The 24,314-nt window shown below is 47.3% G+C and overlaps 1 protein-coding gene across 6 annotated transcripts in view; it reads right to left on the reverse strand.

The window, feature by feature from the left end:
* Positions 1-935: 935 nt before the first annotated feature.
* Positions 936-24,314, reverse strand: part of LOC119180546 (kelch-like ECH-associated protein 1) — a 49,501-nt gene continuing 26,122 nt past the window's right edge. For all 6 annotated transcript variants that reach the window (XM_075875209.1, XM_075875210.1, XM_075875211.1 and 3 more), the window contains 4 exons: positions 22,424-22,836; positions 18,703-18,908; positions 4,776-4,952; positions 936-2,012 (listed from right to left, as the gene is read on the reverse strand). In XM_075875209.1, coding sequence (XP_075731324.1) covers positions 1,861-2,012; positions 4,776-4,952; positions 18,703-18,908; positions 22,424-22,836 — 948 coding nt within the window. In that variant the 3' untranslated portion in view covers positions 936-1,860. The remainder of the gene's footprint in view (positions 2,013-4,775; positions 4,953-18,702; positions 18,909-22,423; positions 22,837-24,314) is intronic.

The raw sequence follows: 24,314 nt of genomic DNA on the forward strand, positions 1-24,314 counted from the left end.
GTGTACTTCTCCAACACTGAGATACCGAGGATGTTGTTCTATTCCTCTTTTAATTTGTTCCAGAAAAGTTCAAAAATTACAGTATTTTCAAAGCCCTGTCACAGTTTGTAGCTTAATTGACGAAGGCCCAGAAAATGGACACAGAGCACTGCTTTGCTTCATGGCCCACTATCGTTGTAGCACGTGTGGCATGGATACTTACAAAGTCACATCTGATATGTAAATAACTTTGCCATATCCAAAAAAACCCTAGGAAGTCGAAGATAAAAGCTTGCGATGTAAATCCACGAACAGGGGTTATGTCAAGCTGACGTTTCGATTGACAAGTGTATTTGTCTTTGCCAAGGCTTGGGGAAGACAAGTCCGCTTGTCGAAACGTCGCCTCGCCTCGACTCCTGTTTACCTATTTGCCATATTCAAAAGTTCAACTTATAAATTCCTATCATTATTTTAAAGCATGACTTTTTTTTTTCCAGGAGGTTTTACATCATCCTTTATGAATGCTGATGCTTGTCTTGGACGTGTCTCTGTATATTCACAAAGGCAAAGTTTAAAGAACTTTGGGGGGAGAGAAAGGGAGAAGGTTTACAACCCTGCACAGCTTTGGCTTTGCCTGAATTAGCTTCCAGAGTCCACATCAAATGTAGGCCAGCTTTGAAACAAATTTCAGCAGCGAAAGCGGACTCCTTATTAGGCTTATCAGTGGAATCGGTACCACGAGTTCTACCGTGGCAAACTGACGAGGAAAAAAGAAAACTCAAGGTTAGCTTGATTCTCTGAGCTGAGTGTTGGGCTAGCTTTAGTACAGTGTATTTTCGCCTATATGCCAGAGTAGAAAATCATCCTGCATGTCCTTTGTGGAAAGCTTGAGATGATCTTCCTGGCATCATGTGCTCTTGGTACTTGTCATCATCACTAGCAGTAGTTAACGAAAGTAGTAGAGCCAAGCATAAAATGCCATTTATTTTGAAACAACAACAATAAGGAGTCGGAAATTCTGCACAGCCACGACAGACACATTCGGTTACATAGAAGACAGTATGCTTTATCTCACTTTAATTAAATTTACGATGGGTGAAGGCATTGTGGGACTTCTCATAGCCGGAAAGGCAAATGATTTGTCATTATTGAAAGAGACACTAAAGAGAATAACAAGTTTCTATATATCAGTAAATTACTGTCAAAATTTTAAAATTACTACTCTTGTGAGAAGATACCTGGTAAATGAGGAAATGTGCTAAAAGAAGGTGCGGGTGACAATACTGCCTTGAATTTACCATACTAAACGTCTGGTTGTCACAGATTTTGATGGCTCCTACTAGGTACTTCGTAGGTCCGAATCAGTCAAATGAAAGCATATTGTCTTGGGGCCCAAGATTTAACATTTCCAATTTCACGAAATTTCGTTAAGTCAGTGTCACTAAAACAGGAAAAGTGCACTTTTGAAATCTGTGGTATAATGCGCAGTGATTTCAGCATAAAGTTTAAAAATGAAGCTTTTAATTTCTTCTTTATTATGTACGTGACCTCTGGTGGTCAAATATTTACATTAGAGTTCTCGGAGCAGAGTAGATCAATCCAATCCGATTGAATGTTTTATTTAAGTGTCACTTTAAACGCTTGAATATTTGTTTATACACTTGTTTATTGTATCAGCCTGTGAACATAAAGCTTTAGTCATTTCAACATTGTTGCTGTTTATCATCACAAGGTAGTAGCTGTGTACACAGAAATAATAGCATTTCGAACTCTGTCGTATGCACAAAGCAGTCCTATTCACTCGCTGAAATGTATAGCGTTCTGCCATATACCGAGAGTGTCGAGCAGACAACAGTATGGATGTGGCGAAGGGTCTTAGAGTCATGAGACCTTGTGGAGCACACAAGGCGCCGGGGAAGAGCAGGAGGCTTGGCCACTCTTGCAGGAAGGCATAGGATGCCCCGTGGTCCACACATTTGTAGTGGGGTCGTACACTTCCACGGTAGACAGGTACTCCTGGCCATCGTAGCCACCTGCCAAGGAAGAGTGGAGAACGGTGGGCACATTGGCACCTCGGTCACAGTGGTAAATTTAGTGCCGTTTTGAGCGAGTGCATTTACGCACCCAGAACGTCCCTTTGGCAGTGTGCAGCTACACGAGAAAAGGGAGTGCACTTCGGAAGTATGTTTTAAGCTTAAGAATATTTGTGATAACGAAAATAATATTAAAACAACATGCTCTGAACTACAGCTACTCTACACTCCATCGCAATTAACCGAGTTTGGCGAACGCATTCACTGGCAAGTAGTTCGCGTTGCAGCGAGTGTCGCTGAGCATTCCTGTGTGACAGCATCAAATGACTCTCCACCCGCCATGTTCAAAGAAAGCTAGCAGTATGAATTGACAAAAGAACAAGGACCGGTTCGGCTCCACTCTGTTCCTGCTAATGTGTGACGTGGCTGGAGTGTTTGAAAAGGTACCGAACAAAATTTTTTTCCGCCAAGATATTCAGCCAAGTTGGAGGATTGAGCGCTGAAGTCAATAATCACGACCTTCATTTCAGACAGAACCCAGAGGAGAGTAATGCATTCAATGTGTTATTCACAAACTGCTGCATATAGCGGTCGTGCCGTGAACTAAAGGAAATGATATTCGGCAATGTTTACCGCACTAGAAAAGCAACATGTCAACAATATCAGGCGCTCACAGAGTTTCTCAACTCGCACAGTTCTCGCTACTGTATCTAGCATTAAGACGATTGGCGCTGGCAGCAATCGATGCTCCCGGCCATGGTAAAGCCCCTAGAAGTGGGGCATGCCTTAGTACCTTTGTGGAAGGGGCACAGTAAGACATAAGGGAGAGGTGGAGAAAGGAAATTAACGGAACAGTATGACGGGCACCCAGCATCTGCTGCGGTGGTTTTGATGTCGAGGCTCGCGCAGGCATAATGCCACCACCTCGCACTTACATTTCTTGAGAAACGCAATCAACTCTGCAAAAATGTGTGGAATAAACTTTTTATTGCAACGGGCACGTCTTCAGAGAAGAATTCGATCGTTTGTATCGGCATTAATAATTTTTGTTCAGTACCCCTTTAAACTGGTGTTCAAGATGCTGTTTTTGTTTGTGCTGTTTCATTTTTTTTAATTGTCTCCTTCATGAATATCTCGTATGCCTACTAGATGTGAAAAATTCTTCAACTGAGGGTGTCAGCAGAACCAGCGTTAGACAAGACGTCCCGTGTGCAAGGCAGCACAAGACCAATTGTCAAAGCGGCGGCTCTAGTGACAACCCCTGGTCAGGAATTTGCGCCCCTGCTAGCTTCTGTCTTCTCCTGAATTTCTCTTGTATGCCTCCTAGTAGTAACTAACTGCATATTCAAGTAAAACATAAATGACAAGATGTGCTGCTGATTGTGATAAAATTGGGTAGTTTGTACAGTTGAGCATTTGGGAAAAGAACGCAACATGCAGAGGAAGACTGAACAGTTGAAACGTGATGCATTGACTTTGCGGTTTTGAACCTTCTTCCTGCGATGTCTATGTGTTGAATTGAGCTTTTTGGCACAAAAAATAGCTGCGGTAACTGGGCATACCTTTTACTGTTAGTGCTTATCTTGTACATTTTTACCACGAGTACTCCTTCACCGTAATGCTGCGATAATAAGCGGGGAGGGAGCTCGCACAGCATGCACGCTGTAGAATGCATAAGCATTGCTTTGCTAAGACAACCGGAAATTACAATGAAGTAGTTGTTTCTATCTGTCCACAATTAGAAATTGATTCATTGATTGGTTGGTTGATAGGCTAATACCAAGGATTGGTAGATGGAGGGTCTGCACAGGAATTGATTAACTGTCATTCAAAAAGAGGTCTCTGTCCTTTTCTGAACTTTGCTCTCTCCTAGAGCGATGCTGTCTGCTTGGCTACAAAAGAAACGATCCCACTCATAATTGTCATTTTATCAATCAAACTTCCAAAGCTGAATGGTCCACCGTACTTCATGTGGAAAGCCACTCTTTGCTGTCCCGCATATAAATCAGATAAGCTTGAAGAGACGCACTTGGTGAGGTCTCAGTTTTTTTAGCACCGTGCGCTGAGCTCGTCGCTTGAATTTCAGTGAAGGTATTGTGCTTTGGAACATTGCTCTGAGACAAAACATCCCTTGAACTGACCGTTTGCCTGAGTAATTACGGTATTCATCCACAGAGTAAAGTTGACTGCGGATGGAATATGGGGAAGGTATCTTGGCATCCCCACTGCTTATGCGTGTACAGGGTTCTAACTCGGGATAGGGTAACACGGCCTCTCTTATTTGCCGAGTCTGAAAGAAAATGCGCTCACGAAGACCTGCCATTGGCCCCTAGCATTGTGTAGTTAAGGGCAAGAAGTAAGCAGGCCATTAAGATCAACATCAGGGTTCCTTATTGCCATTATATTAAAAAAAAAAAGTTAAACGAGCAGTGTCATAGTTTTGCACATTAAAAAATTATGTGAAAGGTCCGATTGTGTAAAGGTGTGGGGCACGATTAGTACCCATCTATAGATGAAATAAAGTCTTTGAGAAACACTTTTATCGCTACTGAAGGCAGACAGCCACCCATCATGCCTTCCCCCCTCCCCCATGTGGTCACCTATGCCTGCTGGTACTAGACCTTTCCTAAAAATTTTTTTCAGTAATATTTTGCTGAGAGGCACTTGACTCGTTCTAGAATGCACAAAGCTCCTTTTAGGGGCTCTTGAAGATGTATTTTATTGGTAACTCGACATACAAGATTCTCGACCGGGACGGCTTACCTAAAGCAAAGATCTTTCCGTCCAGGACAGCGGCACTGAGCGCACTTCTTCGTGTGTTGAGGGGGGCCACCATCTCCCAGAAGTCGAGGTCCGTGTCGTAGCGCTCGACGGAGGTGACCTGGCCTCGACCGTCATAGCCGCCAATGACGTAGATGTGCTTGCCAAAAGCAACGGTTCCTATAATTGTTGGAGCATTGAGATGGCGTTCATCATCGGCCTGACTACGCTCGCTGCAGGGCAAAGGCGTCTCCCATGTCTCACTGAACAATCTGGTTTTGTGCTCGCTGCAGTTACATTATCCCTGCACACTTCCTAATCTCATCTGCCCAGCTAACCTTCAGCCTCCCCTTCTTATGCTTGTAACCACTGGGAAACCAATCTGTTATGCTTAATGACCAGCGGTTATCTTGCATTTGCACTGCATGCCCATGTCTATTTCTTGTTCTTGACTAAGATGTCTTTGATACTTGTTTGTTCCTTGACCCACTCTGCTCTCTTCTTGACTATTAAAGGGCCCTGAAACACTTTTTTGAGTAACCATGAAATTCATTCACTGGAAAAGCGTATTGACTCACAAATTCAACGCCGCAAAAATGTTAAGAATCCGTCCAGTATGAGCCGAGTTACAATGATTTGTTACACGCTACAATCGCATTCTCTCTTCTCTCGTCCTGACGAAAGCGCTAAGCAGGGGAGGATGGGAGGGGCAAACAAAAACGTCATGTGCGCCTCGCGACCTTGAGTACTTTTTCCTTTTCTTTTTTTTTCGAATACGCAGCTTTTTCAGTGCGATCACACGTGGACAACTGACGGCGTCTCGCGGCGATCTCTGTAACAACCGAGCGTGCCATGTTCAAATCAGCCAATGGCTAATAGATGGATAATCTACGTGTGATTTTTGAGCGTCTTTCGTTATTTGTCTAGGAAAGAGAAATAAATTTTTGGCCGACTTTGATCGTTTATTGTGAATTCCAGGCCGCATGCTGCGGCTATAACATTTGGCTCGCGTGTCAATCATTTGGCTCACGTGTCAAACGCTGCCAATCGGGAGCCTGTACTACCGATTGGCAGCGTTTCTTACTAAGCTCAAAAAGTGTTGCAGGGCCCCTTTAAGGTTATGCCTGTTATTTTCCTCTCCATAGCTTGATACGTCATCCTCAATTCAAGTTGAACCCTTTCCTAAAGCCTCCGGACTCTCGCTCCAACATTAAACAATAAAGACGGCTTTGTTCTAGACACAGGCTTCTTGTAGACACAGGCTTCTTGCTTCCCGACTAAAATTCACATCGAATGTGCCACAGGAAAACCTCATTGCCCTTATGTCAGCACTGAAACACTCATACCTCATTATAACGAAGTTCCATCTTACTCGCAATTAAGTTCGTTATAAAAGTTTTTTTTCTGACATTATATATATTGCAAGACTATATTTAATTTACTTTGTTATAACCGATATTTTGTTATATCCGGGTTCATTATATGAAAGTCTGAGTGTATAAGTGCTCTATACAGACAACACGTATAAAATATTTTACTTTGATTTCAAAAATTTTGTCGGCCAGCTTTCCGAGCCTCACTCACAATAGACATTGTTGTGACAATTTTATGCAGTTCACTGGGTTTGCGAAATTTACATCCGACATGCAGCCTGAATCACAGGAATCGCTGTCAGTCACTTGTCGTTCTTTACATGATATATGTTTGACTGACAGCGAACCGACAGCTGTTGATAGCATGTTGCGAGTTATAGTCATCCCGTGATGTCGGACCTGTGTTGACACGTCATTGTGAAGCCGTCCCGTCATTACCAAACCGAAATTGCTGATTCAAGCTAGCAGTGTTAAAAAACGTTCAATTCGTTCCAAGAGCAACTACATTCCTTGTAGGCTTTTCGGCACCTTTCTTTTCATTTAGATTGACAACTAAAAAATGTTCAAAATTCATGTCGGTGTTCGTTTAAAATTTGCATGCTGGCGTGCCTCGACATCACACAATAAAACTTTGTTAATGGCTAATTGACAAAAATTTATCATATAAAGGCAGCAGGCATTGAACATGTTAATGGAGACAATTTGTAAGCTGATTAATTACAGATTACTGCATTTTCATTACACTGACACCAATTTGCTTTGAAACTGGTGTCACCCATCAAATAATTCAGCTGATGCAACTATTGCTATGTTTGCCATGTTTTTGTTATTTTTTAATGGTAAGTCTACTTTTGCGAGATGAGGTAACTCAGCACTTTCTGTACGATGGGAATCAATGTTTCGCCGAGAAATAACTCGCACAAGTAACACACGTGGTTCGAAGCTTTTATTGAAACTCTTGAATACAGTGTATTGTGTCTATATACTTAACAAACTGCAATGAAATGAGCATTCGCATAAACTGTTTGGGTGAAGTAAAACATTTAAAAACCACGTGGTCGTGGAGGCTGCAGACTAAATTTAAAGCTAGGAAAAGTATATTCTATGGCTGCACTTAAGAACTGAAAAGTTGTCTGTGTTATAAAAGAACACTTTAAGACATTTAGAAGACACACGTTATACACCGTAATAATTTTCATAACACATTTTCTAGCTATTTCAGGTAACTCAATTCTCCACTCGTGCACAGTGGAAGTTGTTCCTGAAGAGTAATTTCAGTGAGCATTAAATTTATTTAAATACTGTCAGTCACGAAATGTTGGACTGCACATAATGAGTTTATCTTACTAGGCTGATAATTGTCCTGCAGGCTGCAAAAGCAAAGTTCACCAATACAAACTTTGCACGGTCTAACACTAAAAAATAACAGTACAAAACTGCCACAAGAGAAAATGAAAAGTTTAACGACTAAATAATGACATCGTCTGGCCTTTAAAGACAACGAAAATGAACTGAAGCATTTTAGGAACTGTCATTAAAGCAAATATGCAAGTTTACCGTACATACCTTATAATGTCAGTAATAAGATGTTAGACTACACACAACAGCCTTCATAGTTAGTTTACTAGAATGACACATATAGACATTTAAGCAAGTATGCAAGTTTACCTTACAATGTCATTATTAAAATGTTAAACACTGCACACAACAACCTTATTAGTAAATTGACTGGAACAATAATGTAATGTTGTTAAAGAAGATAAGCAAGTGTAACTTACAATGTCATTAGTAAAATGTTGTTAGTAAAACGTCATCAGTAAAGTTAGTAAAAAGTAAACAGAGTGACCTTAATAGTTAGTTGACTAGAACAACATGACAATATTAAACAACATATGCAAGTTTACCTTACAATGTCATTATTAAAATGTTATGCTACACACAATGCCTAAACAGTTGGTCGACTAGAATGATAATGTAATGTCCTTCAGGCCACGAAGACAAATCGAATTAGCATAAACTTTGCAGGAATTGTTAATTTGAAAAAAAATAGGTGTATGCAAGTTCATTAGTAATGATACTTTCTGATAAATTGTTGTGTGCAGTTCAACAGTTTAGTGAATTACACAACTTCCATGTAAATTTATGAAAAGTAAACGATGTATGGATTTCGTTTGACCTGCAATGACGACGAAAACTAAACAGGTAAACTTTCTATGAACATTCGTTAAAAGCAAGGTAATTAGTCTATGCGAGTTCACCCTCTGTTATATTATGGTAAAAGGCTAAACATTGCACATAAGAAGAGAACTGAATAAAGAATTTAGATGTTAGTGAGATGTCGCGCAGCTTGGATGACAACGAAAAACAAGAATGTCCGCATGAAGACTCTGGGACTAACTAAAAACAAAGTAAATAATGAATGGAAGTTAATTAGTAATACTATAAACTACCATGTAACAATGAAAGAGTATACTATAAAAAGATGTCATCTGGCCTTTACAAATAACAAAGATTAGCTAGATGAACCATCTAGGGGCTGTAATTGAAGCAATTATGCAAGTTTACCTAGTATCGTCATTAATAAAGTGTTTAACTGCACATAATGGCCCTTAGCGTCCAATGACTATATTAGTAAACTGTCCTTTAGTTTTCCAAGACAAGAGGTAATAATGAAAGCTTGGCAGGAACAGTTGGTAAAAAAATAATGTATGCAAATTTACTATATGTGCTTTTTAACGAAGTGTAATGTGCATGTTGGCAATTAACCAAATTACAGAACAGCCACGAAATAGATCAAAAAGTAAACAAAGATGTAAAGATGTTTGGCTTTTGAAGACAATGAAAATGAACAGCAAATGTTTCAGAAACCTGTCATTAAGAAAAAAGATAATAATTCTAGGCAAATCCATCTTCCGTCATGATATGTGATAAATGGCTGAGGCGTTTGTGTAGTGGAAGACAAATGAAGCGAGATATTCATAAAACATCAGGCAACAAATGCCGGTAATTAAAAAAAAAAAGGTTGACAAGAAAACTTTGGGTGTAACGGTCTTTAAGGCAAGGCAATCTGAGCGCACGCTGCATCTTATCCTGGCAATGGCAGTTCCTGGCACAACAAAGAAACTGAAGGAGAGTTTCAGAAAGTGAATCTAGGCCCAGGGTTGATAGCACCAGCCTTTGAGAAAAAACCGCCACCTTGTCCCGAATCGTCGTCATCTTCAAACAGGTTGTAACCAGCGCTCCCCACACTTGCTGTAGGGCTCGAAGGTCCTGCGACAAGGGAAAACTCTGGCGGAAACTCCTTTGAGATTTGGCTGTCTGTGGTCTCTTGCCTTCCTCCTTGCTGGGGAAATTGCTCGCCCTGAATTTCCCAATGGGATGACGTGACGAAGGACTGCGCTGGCTGCTTGTGTTCAGCATGAGAGAAATTGGCAGCGGCTGTTTCTTCTAAGGCATGCCCACCTTCTGGAGGCTGTCCGACGGGCTGTGGCTCCTGCATTTTTTTGCTCCTGCTCGACGATGCAGTTGATGGATGCAAAGCTTTCTGCATTGCACGAGAAGAACCGGGAAGGTGGGTCAGTGCAGATGTCTGCCGCTGGCCACGTGCAGGCGCGGGCTGCGCAGGGGGAACAGTGCGGTGTAATTGTGGCTCTTGCAGACTCATACCTGATTTAGCCAAGACCGCTGCGGCCTTTGCAGGTGCTCCTGGCACCAGGTTGGGAACAGGCAGGCCCATTTGTTCTGTCAGCTGCCATTCAAACTGCACTTGGTGGGATCGCTGCTGTTGCAACCCCATCATCCATTTAGGCGAAGTGGACAATAACTTAGCTGGTTCTCCTTGCGCAAGGTAAGAAGGACCTGCCAGATCAATTTCTTCCATTGCCTGTTGGCTGTCTGAAGGGCGTGCACGCTGAGCTGGGTGAAGAGGCCTGTCTGCCTGCACTTCATTGCTCGAAAGGCGAGACGTGGCCAAAGATTGCAGAAGAGGTTCTCTCTGTGCTGTACGGGAAGGACCAGCCGTAGACAACTCTTTCAGTGAATGCTGGTCAACTGAACACTGTGAAACCTGTGCTCTGCGGAGGGTTAGATCCTCCTGTTGCCTTGTATGTCCGGCAGACATTCGGTCTCTTGGCGTAGAAGTGTGGATACCCATGGACGAAGCTGCTACAGGGCGCTTGTCCTGTGGCGTTTTCGATGAGGCTTGCATGCTGATGGATAAGGCATCATTAGTGGCAGCACTCTGAGAAGGAATGACTTGACTTTGGAAATGTGCCAAATTGCTCTTGTGTTGGGCATCGGCTGGCACAGAAGTGGTTTTAACTGCCAGGGAGGATGAGGTTCTCTCACTGGAGGGAACCTGGGGGTGCTGAGGTGCTGGCTTAGAAGCTGAAGTCGATGACGAAGCACCATTATCACCAATTCGTGGCTTCTTGCAAGAAGGAGGGGTCGTGTCATAATTTCCAAAAGGGATCAACACGGATTTCCTCTGTGATGCTTGAGGCTTGGGCGAACAGGCTGACGGCAAAAGCGATTCTAACTTGCCCAAGTGCATTAAAGTGTCAAGCTGGCGTCCTCCTGAAGTCGACCTCGGCCTTATCGGAACTCTGCTTTGTGGTGGCGGCATCAGTTGTGGCGACAGGTTTGGTGTGGGACAGTGAGGTGGTGGTCCTTTTTCAAGGCTCTTGGGGGCCTCCACTGGGGCACTCTGCCTTGAGGTGCTTGGAAGGGCGAGCACTTCAAAGTGGGATGAAGTTGTTTCGTCGAGCGACGTGGAGCATGGCTGGTTTTGCGGAGTCTCGCCAACAGGGTGAAGCTGAGATGGCCAAGTGACTTGAGGAGCTCTTTCCTGTGTTTGTTCCCAAGCTTTGCTCTGAAGCAACGCCTTCGTGGACTCCAACTGTTGGACTTCATCTCTGACCACCTCAACTTTTTTTCTTCCACATGCACGCTGGACATAAAGTCTGGCGATTTCAATGAAAAAGTTGTTGAGACTGTCTTGGGCGGCTCTCTTCTTCTCTGCGCGTAGCTTTTGCAGTGCTTCGTCGCATTCTCTGACAGCTGCCCGCTTCATTGCAATAGCTTCTTCCAGTTCAGCGATTTGCTTTTCCATGCTGTCGATATTGTAAGGGCGCTTCACTCTCTCCTGCAAGTCTTTGACACGCCGACATCTCTTTTCAACACGCTTCGTTGAAGCTTCCAGATTTGCCGATTGTTCCGCCGAGATCCGGCGCTCTTCTTCCAGCTGCTTCTCCAGGGCGCTGACTTTTTTCTCCGTTGGCTCCTGCAATTGACGATGCAATTTCGTGTTCGCTTCCTTTGTCTTTATGTTGTCTTGCGCGATATCTACAGCATTTTCGTCGCTCTGCACCATTTCGCGGTAGTGCTGTACCTCCAGATTGATCCCTTCGAGTTGCTCCTCGAGCCTTCGTTGGTGCATTTCGTCAATGCGAAGTTGTTCTTCTGCCAACGCTGCTTCGGCGATCGCGGCACCTATAAGCGACCGTACTCCTTGAGAGGCTTCGTGGCCTTGCGGTTCCATCGCTTCGTGGATTCGCAGTCTCGCACAAATATCACCGTTCGAGATCGCGATTTCCTACACAAGGCAAAAAAAAAAAAAAGTTCAGTCGTTCTTCGAGCACTTACGCACGAACGCAGTTCTCCAATCACGGGTTATAAAATCCTTACGGCCTCGCCGCGTCAAGTCTAACCTCAGGAAATAACGGCGAAGACGCTGGATGCTGGCAGAGCAAAACTCGCTCCTTCGCGAGAAACGGTTAACCGCGAAAAAGGACGCCCAAATCACAAAATCACTGACAGAACACCTACCAAACTAACTTGCAATTTTTTTTATAGATTACTTAGATGCGCCGTGTGCCCTCTCGTTTTCAGTGAATAAGCAGTTTTATAACCTCATTGGTGACCGCTTACCGACTTTAGCGCCGCCTTTGTTTCTAAAACGCATTCAAAAAGTGGCAGGACTGTCTTTGAGTTACAACACGGCTGCTGTGGCTCTTGTGGGTCACTCCGCGCTGGTGATAGTGTGCACTACTAAGCACTGTAAGCACAACTACAATTCCTGCAAGAACCCGAGTTTCCGGTTGGCGCCTTTGCCACCGTTGCGTCATTGGTCGAAGACACGGAAAAGAGAGAGTCATAGAGTAATATAAAAGGTTACTCTATGAAAGAGCTATGGAGAGAGCAGACAACCTAATTCAAAAGTGAACTGTCTTAGCGTAGTGCGTGTCCGCTTGGCGATTCTTTTTGCGACGTGGGCGTAACCTGGGTCTCGGTGATAACGTGATAATCTGGGTGAATTTGGAGAAGCAGTTGCGGTATACGTGTGCGTCAAGTGACGGAACTCAGCTGGTTACAACGTACACTTAATGAGCGAATGCAGCTGGTGAAACTGGAGAAACCATAGGAAACCGGTGAGTGCGTGGCTCAGCTAGATGTAGTCAGGTGACAACGTTGATTGGTTTAAAATTGTGTATTTTTACAGCGGCTACTTCGGTTGATTAAGGGCCGGTACGATGGCGACGCATGAAGAGTTCTTCCGTGGGCTGTACATACACTCCCCCTTTTTTTTTATGAAAGGGAACACGTCTGCGCGTGGCTTGCGCTCCGCCGCGGCCACCTACAGCACCATTAACCGACAGATAAAAAAAAAAGCGCGTCCGTTTCGCGTCACGAACAAAACGACACGCCATGGCCGTTGGAGAAGCGCTGCTAGATTGCGCTCCTTCTTCGGTCTTGCAAGATCGTGCAACGGGCGATGCCGTGAAAAGCGGTAGCGCTTTTCTTATCTGTCGGCTGATTGTGCAGCCGGCAGATAAAGCTCGGCAGCCGCGCCAGAGCGCAGGGAGTATGCTCGCGTGTTCCCTTTCCCAAAGATGGACACGTGTTCAGTGGCGGTCAAAATTTTGCGGACCACGGGAACGCGTGTCCAACTAGAACGCTTTGATGCCTCCGCGCGCGCATCAAGGCACTCTAGTTTGACAAGCGCTCCCGCGGTCCGTAAAATTTTGGCCGCCATTCGCTAGGATTGCTCAACCACCGTGGTAGTATTTTTATATACTCGAATTTGCCTACTCTTCCTGTTTCGGGCTTGGAGTGCAACCGTGGCCTTGCTTACTGTTGTCTGGTGGCGCTCGTTTTAGTTAGAATAACGGTTCGTTGTCTACCTCGTGAACTGGTCTACGTCCAAAAAAGTCGCAGTTTCGTCTCGAGGGCGAAGCAATTAAATGCGATAGCGACTTTTGACAGATATGTGGGGTTTAAAGGCCAACCCCGGCGATTTTTCGAGGTCGGTGGATCTCATTGAAGTTCACTGGGTACGTTAATTTGCACGTTTGCGCCAATGATGCCAAATTGTAGGCTTGGGAGTTTCGCAGATTCTGTTCACATGAATTTTATAGCTTGCCTCGAAACGCTCACCTCGCTTGCCAAGAATAATGGCAACATTGTGTGTGTGACGTTGAGTTTTGCCTGGCGGAAGTTGACGAACTGATGTGCCACTGCAGCGTCTGCTTGTCTGCTATATATTGTGTGGGTTTGGATAGAGTACTAGAAGTGGCTTCTAGTACACTGTAGTTTGGCATGTGCTTCTTTGGTTGAACGATCAATTTTCTTTTCCGCGTTGGTGGGTGTGTGATACGTGCCAAGTGGTGTTGCGTTGTGAGCCACACACGATTCGCCATATATTCACCATAAGGGCCAAACCACATAAGCGCGAAAATGCACGCGACAGCGACGAGCGACGCTATGAGCGACGAAACAGGCCGTTCGCGCGACGTGTCGCGTGCTCGTTTTCGCGCGATCGCTCGGTTCTCCCGATTTGGAAACCGTCGCTCATCGTCCGGAAGTGCTGGGCTCAAGCAGCCAATAGCCAAAAACCGGAAAAGACAAAGACTACGTAGGTGCACGTGACCCTGCCCGAGTCACGTATGCGCAACAAAAAATAACGCAATGTTTATTACGCATGTGCATATAAAAAAGTGCTGCAAGGCAATAATAAACACTTTCCGTTTCATTACACAACAATATATCTTATTTTTAAATTGCATACCGCTCGCTACGCGGTTTTCTTGGTGCGAGTAGACGGCCTCATGCCAGCAACAGTGAAGTTCGCTCGCCGAAGGCGTCGCGTGAATGAGGTTTGCCTGCGCTAGCGACTGATCGCGCGAAGACGATCTACGTCGCGTCGCTGTCGCGTGCATTTTCGCGCTTATGTGGTTTGGCCTTAACAGCGCAAGCGTTTTAGCTGATCGCCGCGGGTGGCGTGGGCAGGTAGTGTCATCTAGCGGGCATTATGTGCAATCAGGCAAGTTCCGGCAGCGTCAGGCAAATCTTTACGTCACACGTAGAAGCGCACGTGGTTGTGTTTCGGTTTCGGTATTGCGGTTTTTCGGCAATTAAATGTTATTTTCGATTTTTTAGCATTTCAGTTATCGGGCGCGTGAGAAAAGTGTCTAAGTAACATAAAAGCACCATTATGCTTTCATGGTAAAACAATCGCCGGAGTTGGCCTTTAACGTCCCAAAACCACTATATGATTACGAGAGACGCCGTAGTGGAGGGCTCCGGAAATTTCAACTACCTGGGGTTCTTTAACGTGCACCCAAATCTGAGCGCACGGGCCTACAGCATTTGCGCCTTCATCGGAAATGCAGCCGGGATTCTATCCCGCGACCTGCAGGTTAGCAGCCGAGTACCTTAGCCACTAGACCACGGCGGCGGGGCAAAATGCAATAGCGACAAATTCAAATGTTATGCGAAGTAAGTCTAGCGGCTAATTCTTTTGGGTCCTATGTCGCGTAACTCTTCAAAACGCTGGTGTAATGGAATAAAATTCTGCAGCAGGGGCGTTGGCAGAAATATTTTCACGGTATGGGGGAGGAGACACCTTTTTTTATTTCGGGGGTATAGGGGGGGGGGCGTAAAACACGTCCTGGAAAGGGTAATTTTCCGCTCGGTGTGCCACCGCAAAAAAAAAAAAAAAATCAGAATGGGGGAGGGGCACGGGCCCCGTCTGCCATCCTCTGGCTACCCCACTGCGCTGCAGGGAGAGAGGAGCTCTTGTCTCAACACGGTCGCGACCGCGCCGTTATGATCAAAGTTGGCAGTTGCTGCAGGGGTCGCTGTTCTAGGGAGCGTATATCCGTCCATCCATCCATCCATATCCATCCATCCATCCTATACATGACAGGCCGTTTTGGTCTTGCATGCTGCTCAAGCCAATGTTTGTAGAACCAACTCAAGCGTCGCATCCCCCTGCGACCTACACCCCGGCATCTCTTCGTGTTCCTTATTTCTGAGAAAAACGCGTGCTTGTTTTTCTTTCTGTTTATAAAGTAATCGAAGGTACGTCTCACACGCAGGATAATGCTATCGCATGTGCCCTCCGTACGGCTTAGATAGGCGCCTTGTGTAATCTCTGCTGCAGCCACGTTCGTCCCCAGCGCTCGCGCTCTTTTACTCGCGGTCAGAACATACGATGCGCGAAGGAATGTTTACCGATTTTGACTTTATACGGAACATGACGGCGACGGCGAGAGTCTTTCCAAGGTGTCTGCAATGGCATAGCCGGGGGTGGCCCACCAGGTCTGTGTTCTCCCACCCGTAATTTCGTTTTCCATGACAATCGACCACATCTGCCTGCCCGGCCCCCACTTAAGAATAAGGTGGTAAAAACAAGGTGGTGCCCCCCCCCCCCCGGAAACTTTCTGCCTATGTCCCTGGTTGTCTGCATAACTTCTATCGCAATAAGAGGGTCAAGAAACCGAACTGCGACGCTGAAATTCGGCTGACCTTCGTCTTGAGACAAAGAAGCTGCATGCCACGCCGGAGCGGAAAAAAACGAAGCTTAGGCATTCTATGTACTAGCCATCATTCCTACGCTGGCTTCATCGCGACACGTTGCAGCTCCCATAGACGCTAGCACCTAGTTTCCCTCTAAAGTGCATTATTATTAAACTCTTCTTGGGCCTGGCTATATTGAGTACTGATACCAGACAGACGAAACGGCTGCACGCGGTATCATGACTCGATGTCACAGAACGAGCGCTAAAAAAGGGCGTGACGCCAAATTCTTGCGATAACGGGCGGGAGAAACGCCGCGAAGTCAAAAGAAAAAAAAAGGAAAGAAAAAGAAAACAAACGGCCAAGGCTCCCCGGGAGCGCGCTCTCCCCGCAGAAGCGTGGCTTCATCGACGAACCTCCTCACCCCACAACGGCGGCCGAGCAAGCCCGCGATTTTTCTAGAACGAAGGAGGCGTGGCCACGCCGAGATGAGTCATCCGACGCGGAGGGCAGTCGAACCGTCTCGCGCCTCTCCCCAGCCTTCGTTGCGCATCGCACCGACGAAATGAGGAGAACTTTCTGGAAGGTGGCGCGGAAGGTATTTAATCGAGCAGCCGAGACGAGAAAGCAGGAGGAGACGGAAGTTAACGCCAGAGCGCGTAGGTATTCCGCCGTGTAGTCGGCGAAGGTTTTGGTCCGTAGGGACGAAGCCGGAGATGAAGAGGATTTCCACCTGAGGGGTGAAGGCTCGGGCTACAGGCAAGAGCGTGTGTTTACCGCTATCGAGCGAAGACCCGTGGCAACAGCTGCGGGTGTGAAGCCGACGTGTTCCGGCGAAGAAGTTGAAGTTTGAAGAGGGGCCAATTGAAGACGGGAGGTTTCCTGGAAGAGAAACTTCGAGGGCTGCGGAACGACAACGTTGGACTTTGAGTGAGTGATTCTCGGAAGAGTATCATCTCGACTTTGGTTCCAAGAACTTTGGACTGAATAGGTTTTCTGCCTCTTTAGTCTTTAAGTGTCTTGGTTGTTCAATGCATGCGACTGCATTGTAGTGCGTATTGTTGTCCGTGTCCGTTGTTTCAAGTGTGGCTGATTGTATTGTGTAGTACGTTGATTGATTGGTTTGATTGGTGACATATTGTATGCAACTATTGTGGAGTGTGCATTTTTGTGTATTGCTTTCGATCTGCCATTATCGAGAATATAATTTGTTTGTTTATCAACTCTCGGCTCTGACTTGTTCTTTGGACCACAGCCGGCGTCCGCTGGCGCGCCAAAAAGGACCACTTCTAAATTGTCCACGCTTTCGTGGTGCGGTTCGGGGGGCCGATACTTCGGCTCTTGGAATTAGCCCGGCGATCGCCTCCCTAATTAACGGGACAGGTGAGACACTCGATAAGTGTTTTATACTAATTAAATGCGAAGCAGGTTATGCTCGGGGCTATGTCCGTCCCTTGGCGACCGTCCGCTTCCTACTGCGCATGCGCCAACAATATCCCTCTCCTCGCGTGAGCGCGTGCAAGTGGGAGGAGGTGGCAGAGCGCTGCCTCTGCCTCGTTTCTCCTCTTCCGTTCATCTCTCTGCCACAAATGTGCGCTCGTAAATAATGCTCCGTTGCACTCTCCAAGCAGCACTTGGTGTTCACTTTGCGGCACACACACGGTAATAAACACAGACGGGAGGGGCCAACATACACAACTCCACACAAACGAAACATACACGGAAACATACGAATGGAAGCACTAGTGAACACCCCCGCTTCGCAAACCCACATGCTTCCCTTCAGTGGAAGATGGTGTATATATATTTTTTAATTTCACGCACTGTGTTAACGCAAGTCCCGCGTCGCTTTATTTCAATAGGAGCACGTTCGCTTTGAACAAAATATCGCTTGAAACAAAGTTCGTGTCCTGTCCGGATTACTTCGGTGTGACTGTAATTTATTGTGTTGTGAGAAAATACGCTTAGAACGCTCCGACGCTTGTTCGCATAATTTTGAAGTTAATGTCGCTTTAACCGAAATCCCGCTGATAGTGAAGTTCTGTCGCGATCACTTGGGTGTGACTGAGGTCTTTTTGTATTTACGTTGTCGGACGCTTCCTGTATGGTATTGACTGATCTGAAGTTGGATTTGAGCGTCACATATTGTAAGTAGGAATGCCAACAACTGCTGAAAGAACTCAGTAATTTCCACGCCTTGAAAGTCGTTGGAGAGTCAACCTGTAAGCGTGCAAATGTATGCGATTGGCTGGCATCTTTATCGTAATTTAGTTTTATTTATTCACTCCCCTCTTTGCTCACATGACCTGCGTGACTGCTACTGCTACGCAAACAGCGCTAGGCACGGGACGGTGAAAGACAGACAGACGTCTCTTCATCACCGTGCCGTGTCTAGAATCGGTCTCGCGCCTGTAGACATTTCACAATCGCGACTGGCTCCCGTATACGCATGCTGCACAAGGGGGTCAATCACCATAGGGAACTTTCATCCTGATCGTGCTCTATCGAGATCAATAGGGCACGGTGTGAACTGTTATAATCTATAACACTGTGTTTTAGTCTTAGTGATGTACCAACCAGACCAGTTCGCTCATGTACTACTACTACTACTACTACTACTACTACTACTACTACTACTACTACTACTACTACTACCACTGCTGCTGCTGCTACGGCGACGACGATGGCATAGGGTAGATTTAAACAGCTTTCGCGTAAAAGCAGTGATATGAGGATGTGGAAAGCGTATAGTGACTCGCCTGCTCCGCTGCGGGGCACCTTCAGGGGTGCCACGACGTCCCAGCGGTCAAGCTCGGGGCAGTACCGCTCGACCGTGCCGAACTTCGTGGTGCTGTCGCAGCCGCCCACGGCGTAGAGCCGCCGCCGAACGACGGCAGCGCCCAGGCCGTACCGCGCCAGGGACAGGCTGGCCACGCTTGTCCACTCGTCCGTCGACGGGTCGTACCTGCAGCAACACGGTGGCCAACCGAATAATGCGCCCGCCTCCCGTAGGGGCAAAGTTTACAGCGCCCAGCGAGTTCCTATAACCATGCAGGCCAGAGATACCTACGGGTTCCAACCGTAGGTGTGTGAAGGATCTCTTACTGTTGCGTATCGCACCGGTCCTTCTGGTTAACATCCCTAACTTTCCTTCCTTTCCTGTCCCTTCCTTCCTTCATTAGCGGGGACGTAGTATCACCGCGGCTTGAGTTACTGTACATGCTACCTTTAGGGAGCATACACAGTGACTCTAATCGCGGCATCTCCCCCAACCCTCTTCACTTTGGTCGTTTTCGAGAAAAACAAGCTTCCCAAATGCTTTCAAAAATGGCCTTGAAGTGATGACGTGCTTCTCACGACGGTCTGCCTTTGGTCCTCGACTTTCCGAAGGTGAAAATGAAAAAGGAAACATTTCTTGGAATGCGACATCAGTGGTCCTCGGCTGCCGTTATCGTCAAAAGCCTTCTCGGCTCACAATCTTGCACTTCAAAGATGATGGAGCAGGTACGACTGAGTAAAGATATTGAGTGCACTTGGCGTTCCGGTCTGTTCATTAAGAGGGAGGGTGACCACTGCCTATACCTCCTCCCTCTCATGTGCACCCTTATAGATTAGCAGTATAGGCGTGCGCAGAGTCCTTCGTTTGGCGGGGGGGGGGGGGGCAAGTGTCTCTGCAGCACTTCTCCATCTCCCGTTTTCATTGGTCGAATCTGAAAGATGAGCCGAGCTGTGGTTGTAAAAATGGAAGTGATGAAGGGATTCTCCCGATGGCCTGCCTTTGGTCCCCGACTTCCAAGTCTTCAACGGTGGGAAGTAAAACAAGAGCGTTGGCAGCGGCGGGGTGGGGGGGGGGGGGTGTGCAAAAGAGGCACTTGCCCTCCTCAAGCCTCACCAGCACTTCCTCTCACCCAAGCTACACAAGTGATCTCCCCTTCTCCAGCCGTGCTGCAAAACGGCTTTGCATCCCCGAAGGCAACATCCTGCCGACGCTCACGGAAGTGAACAGTTTTTCAAATGTAACATCAGTTGTGCTGGGTCGCCATCATCATCAAATAGGTGCATGGCCCTATCCCTGCACAACGAACAATGGCGGAGCAGGTCTGACAGACGTATAGGTTGCGGCGTAGACTTGGTGCTCTTCTTAGATGATTGGGTGGTGTGGCTGCTTGCCCTCTTCCTGAGTCATGCCTATGCTTGGGACGGCCCCTGGTTTTCTGTTAATGAGTGATACGGGTGAGGGTCGTGTTTCCAGTTAGTCTCGGCTATTGATCGATCATTCCGAAAAAAAAAATACTCGTGGCTACGTGGACTCGTGCACAACTGCAGCACGACAACAAAGTTTCGACCTTTGAATGACTCAGGGATGCTTTAATGGCGAGGTTTCAGATTATAGTTAAGATGGTAATATATATGCACAATCATCTTACCGGTACTTACCGGCATATTACCGCACTTACCTTCGGATCAGAAACCTGGAGCATTACAAGGAGTGTTAAACTTAAGTTGAGAATGATGCAGCGAGCCGAGCCGTGGAAAGAAAAATGGTAGGATATAATCCTAGGAGACAAGAAGAGAGCAAATAGAGCAGAGTGGATCAGGGAACAAACCAGGCTTAAGGATATCATAGTTTAAATCAAGAACAAATGGACATGGGCCGGGCGTGTAGCGCATAAGCAGGATAACTACTGGTCATTAAAGATAGCTGAGTGGATTCCCAGAGAAGGCAAGCGGGAAGAGAGAGACAGGAAGTTAGGTTAACAGATGAGATTAAGAAGTTTGCCAATATAAAGTGTCAGCAGCAAGCACAGGACCAAGTTGAGCGGCGGAACATGGGAGGAACCTTTGTCCTGCAGAGGGCGTGGTCAGGCTGATGATGATCATACACACCTTCAACAAACAGCGCTAGAGCAGGCTACGGACAAAGAGGGTTAGAGCTAAAGTTGGTAGGTGCTCATGTTGAAGAGAGAGACCTGCATTAAGAAATCAAGTGTCTGAACAGTCATGCCTCACAAGTGTAAACCTCGATAGGTTCCATGGCTTCTTCCCTGGGCATGCACGAATAAGATTTTTTGGCTGCCATCTTTCTTAGACGTTGTGTGCCTCTTCAGCTTTTTAGTCGGCACTTGCGGTGCCCTGACTTCGCTGTTTTGTCCGTACTGTCTTTCACTTGCATAACTTGCACAGCGAAGCGCTTTTGACGTGGCATTGTCGAAGAGACTGTTTCGCGAAAATTCCGGTGTTGACGGCGTCATTGGTTGTGAGCGAAAAAGCTGCGTCGGCCGCGAGTGAAAAAGCTACGTCGGCCGCGAGCAAAAATTCGAGGTAGTTGCAAATTAAACAAAAAAAAGAAGAGCCGGGGGGGGGGGGGGGGGGGCGTTTGCATTTCGGCTTTCCTTGCGGCACATTTTAGGTGTCCGCCGAGAAGCGAAGGCAGGCTGGCGGTTGGGAAGTCGATAGCGTGTGCGTGCGTGCGTACGGATATCGTTATCGCACTCAACTATTAAACGGCCCCTGAACCAGACTAAGTTAAAAGGAAAGTAGTTTCTTTCTCGCCATCGCTACCTTCCTCCCCACAAGCGCTTCCTCTCCACTTATTTCTTCGCGAAACACGAGGCATGACAGCAGAAGGCGTTGAGGCAGTCAGGATTTTGCGCCTTTCCCCTGTACACGCTGCTGTTTCCGCTTGCGCTGTCGCGAAAGCAGAAAGCGAAGTGAAGTGAAAGTTTATCGCGCACGATAGACGGTGCGAGAAGAGGCAGAACGGACATTCGACTGCATATGACAAAGCAGGGTATAGGCGATAATTCACAGCCGATATATCTGACACACCGACCAATCGAGAGCTTATTTCGTCCTGACGTCACGGGAACAGACTGCAGACGTCACGAATCGTGTCGCAAAGACGGGAAGTGCCCGGAGTGAACAAGACGCTCTTAGTATTTTGGCGAAGGGTCTCGCAGTTTTATTTGTCGTCTGCTTGATTGCGCGCTGTTTGTTGAATTCGTCAATGACAGTGTTCGGTTAACAGCACGGTGCAAGAATTCTTTAGGTGAGCGAACTCCGGGACTATCTGCTGCCCGATAATGCTCTGCTTGGCAAGGACCCCGAGAGATGACGCTACAAACTTTGCCCCGGCTCTTCCCCCCCCCCCCCCCCCCCTCTTGGTGTAGGAATCAACACCCTCACCGCACCATCAACCCTCTTTCGTGGCGCCGCTCTAGGCGTGTCGCGTGGCTGATATCGCGCGATAACCCGGTTTTCTCATATTTTGAAACCATCGCCCACGTATCAGATGTGCTTTGCGGAATTTGCCAGCAGCCCGCCACGGTCCTCAGTCCGGCGAGCCATCTGTCGGCAGGTCGCGAACGAGAACATACTCGGTCCCTCCCCGCCAAGCGCTCGCCTTAAAGTATTCTTGCACCGTGGCTTACAGTTCTCGTTCGGCAAGGCCGCTTGCTCGACTCGTTGAACGGCTCTCACCTCTCGACGCTGCTGAGGCAGTTTGTGCCGTGTGATCCAGCGACGGCGTACAGAAGACCGTCGAGCACGGCGACGCCCAGCCTGTGCCGCGGCACGCCCATGGGGCAGCGCTCGCTCCAGCAGTTGCGCGCCGGGTCGAGGCAGTGCACCACGGGCACGTCCTCGCCCAGTTCGGTGGGCGGCCGGAGCACTCGACCGCCGACCACGTACAGCAGTCCTCCGAGGAAGGCGCCTCCGGGACCGCTCCGCTCCAAGGGCAGCGGCGGCAGCGCGCTCCACGAGTCCGACTCGGCGCTGAAGCAGTCCACCGTGTTCAGCGAGCGGCGCAGGTAACCGCCGGCCACGTACAGCAGGGACGGCACGCTGGGGCATCGCTCGCCGCAGCAGCTGCAGCCTCGGTGCGAGGTCAGGTCCTGCAGAGGCAGGGCAAGGCGACAGTTTTGTAGGGGCTCCATACCTTTCGTGCCTCCCCCCCTGGCGCCGCCACCGCGTGACTTGCGCTAAGTGCGTGTTTTTTTAATTTAGCGCACGCGAAAGAAGAGATGGGATGGAATGGAAAAACTTTATTTTTGTCCCGCAGGACGCGCGTAGCGGGCGTCTCCCACGAAGCGGCCGATAAGGAGTACCTGGCTGCCGCTTCGTGGGCCTGCTGGACGGCCCATTGCTCTTCGGCGTGAAGTGGGCTTCCGAGGGACCTCTCTCGCTTGTTTGAGGTAGTCGGAAGGGGCGTTTCTACACACTCGGAGCATGTGCGCCAGTGTCGCCGTGTGGCCGCCTGCGGGACACGTGTCGCTGGGGTACGCATCGGGATAGGAAACGCGAAGCTTGGCAAGGTCTGCGTATACGTGTGGGTTCGTAATAGGCGTAGGGTTAGCGCCCGTGGTCTGTTAAGTTTCGGATGTGGGGGTGGAAAAATGCGGCGTTCTGTCGGTAAAATTGCTTGATGTCGTTGTGTGCTTCCCGACTGGTCTCTAGCTCAGCGAGATGGGGTTTTATCATAAATGAAATATTCCGACGTTCTTTAACAAGCATTGCACTTTTCTGCTGAAAATTTGCTAAAGTGACGATTTTGAGGGTAATTTAGCTGTATTTGTTAATTACCAAGTTTAAAGATTGACAGTTATAGCATAGATGAAATATTCCGACATTTTGGAAAGAAGTGCTACAACTTATGTATTGAAATACCTGTTGCTATGCTTACTGATCAAACAGTTCATCGAGGAATCATTGTTAATTACTCAGATTCACGTGTCAGAAAAAATATGTCTTGCTCCATACGGTTGAGAAAAATGATCAATTAGACAGGTGTAGCGTATGTGCTTTTCTTATTGTTAGGTGTAAGTTAGCTGAAAATGAAGCACGTGTTTGTGACGCGTTATGAACAGCCATAATCATGACTAGCGTTTGCGGTCCTGCACCACACAAAGGCATGGCCTTCGTAACTAATAGTAATTATTAGGGTTCGACCATAGGCCTGCAGTGGGTTCCCCTTCAGGGTGTCGGGGGGGGGAGGGGGAAGGTTATTCGCAGCGCCCCCCTCGCTATCATGTCAATGAAGAAGGCCGACTTTGCGCCCCCCCCCCCCTACCCATGCTTCATAGGTTTGATGTCCCAAAACCATGGGACGCCGTAGCGGAGGGCTCCGGAAATGTCAATGAAGTGTGGCTATTTAACGTCAATCGATGACAATTGACTTTAGTTTCGTTCATCTCAAACAGAGGAGCGGCTGTCTGTCGATAGGTTGACGAGCGCGCCGCCCCCATTACAACGATGACGGCAGCGCGGCGACAGGTATACATTTTACACTGTGCACATAAGTTCTAACATTTCATCTTTGTCGAAATGTGGCCACCGTGGCCGGGACTATAGATCCTGTGACCTCCGGGTTTAC

This window comes from Rhipicephalus microplus, chromosome 10 (assembly GCF_043290135.1).
Source record: "Rhipicephalus microplus isolate Deutch F79 chromosome 10, USDA_Rmic, whole genome shotgun sequence".
Taxonomy (NCBI): domain Eukaryota; kingdom Metazoa; phylum Arthropoda; class Arachnida; order Ixodida; family Ixodidae; genus Rhipicephalus; species Rhipicephalus microplus.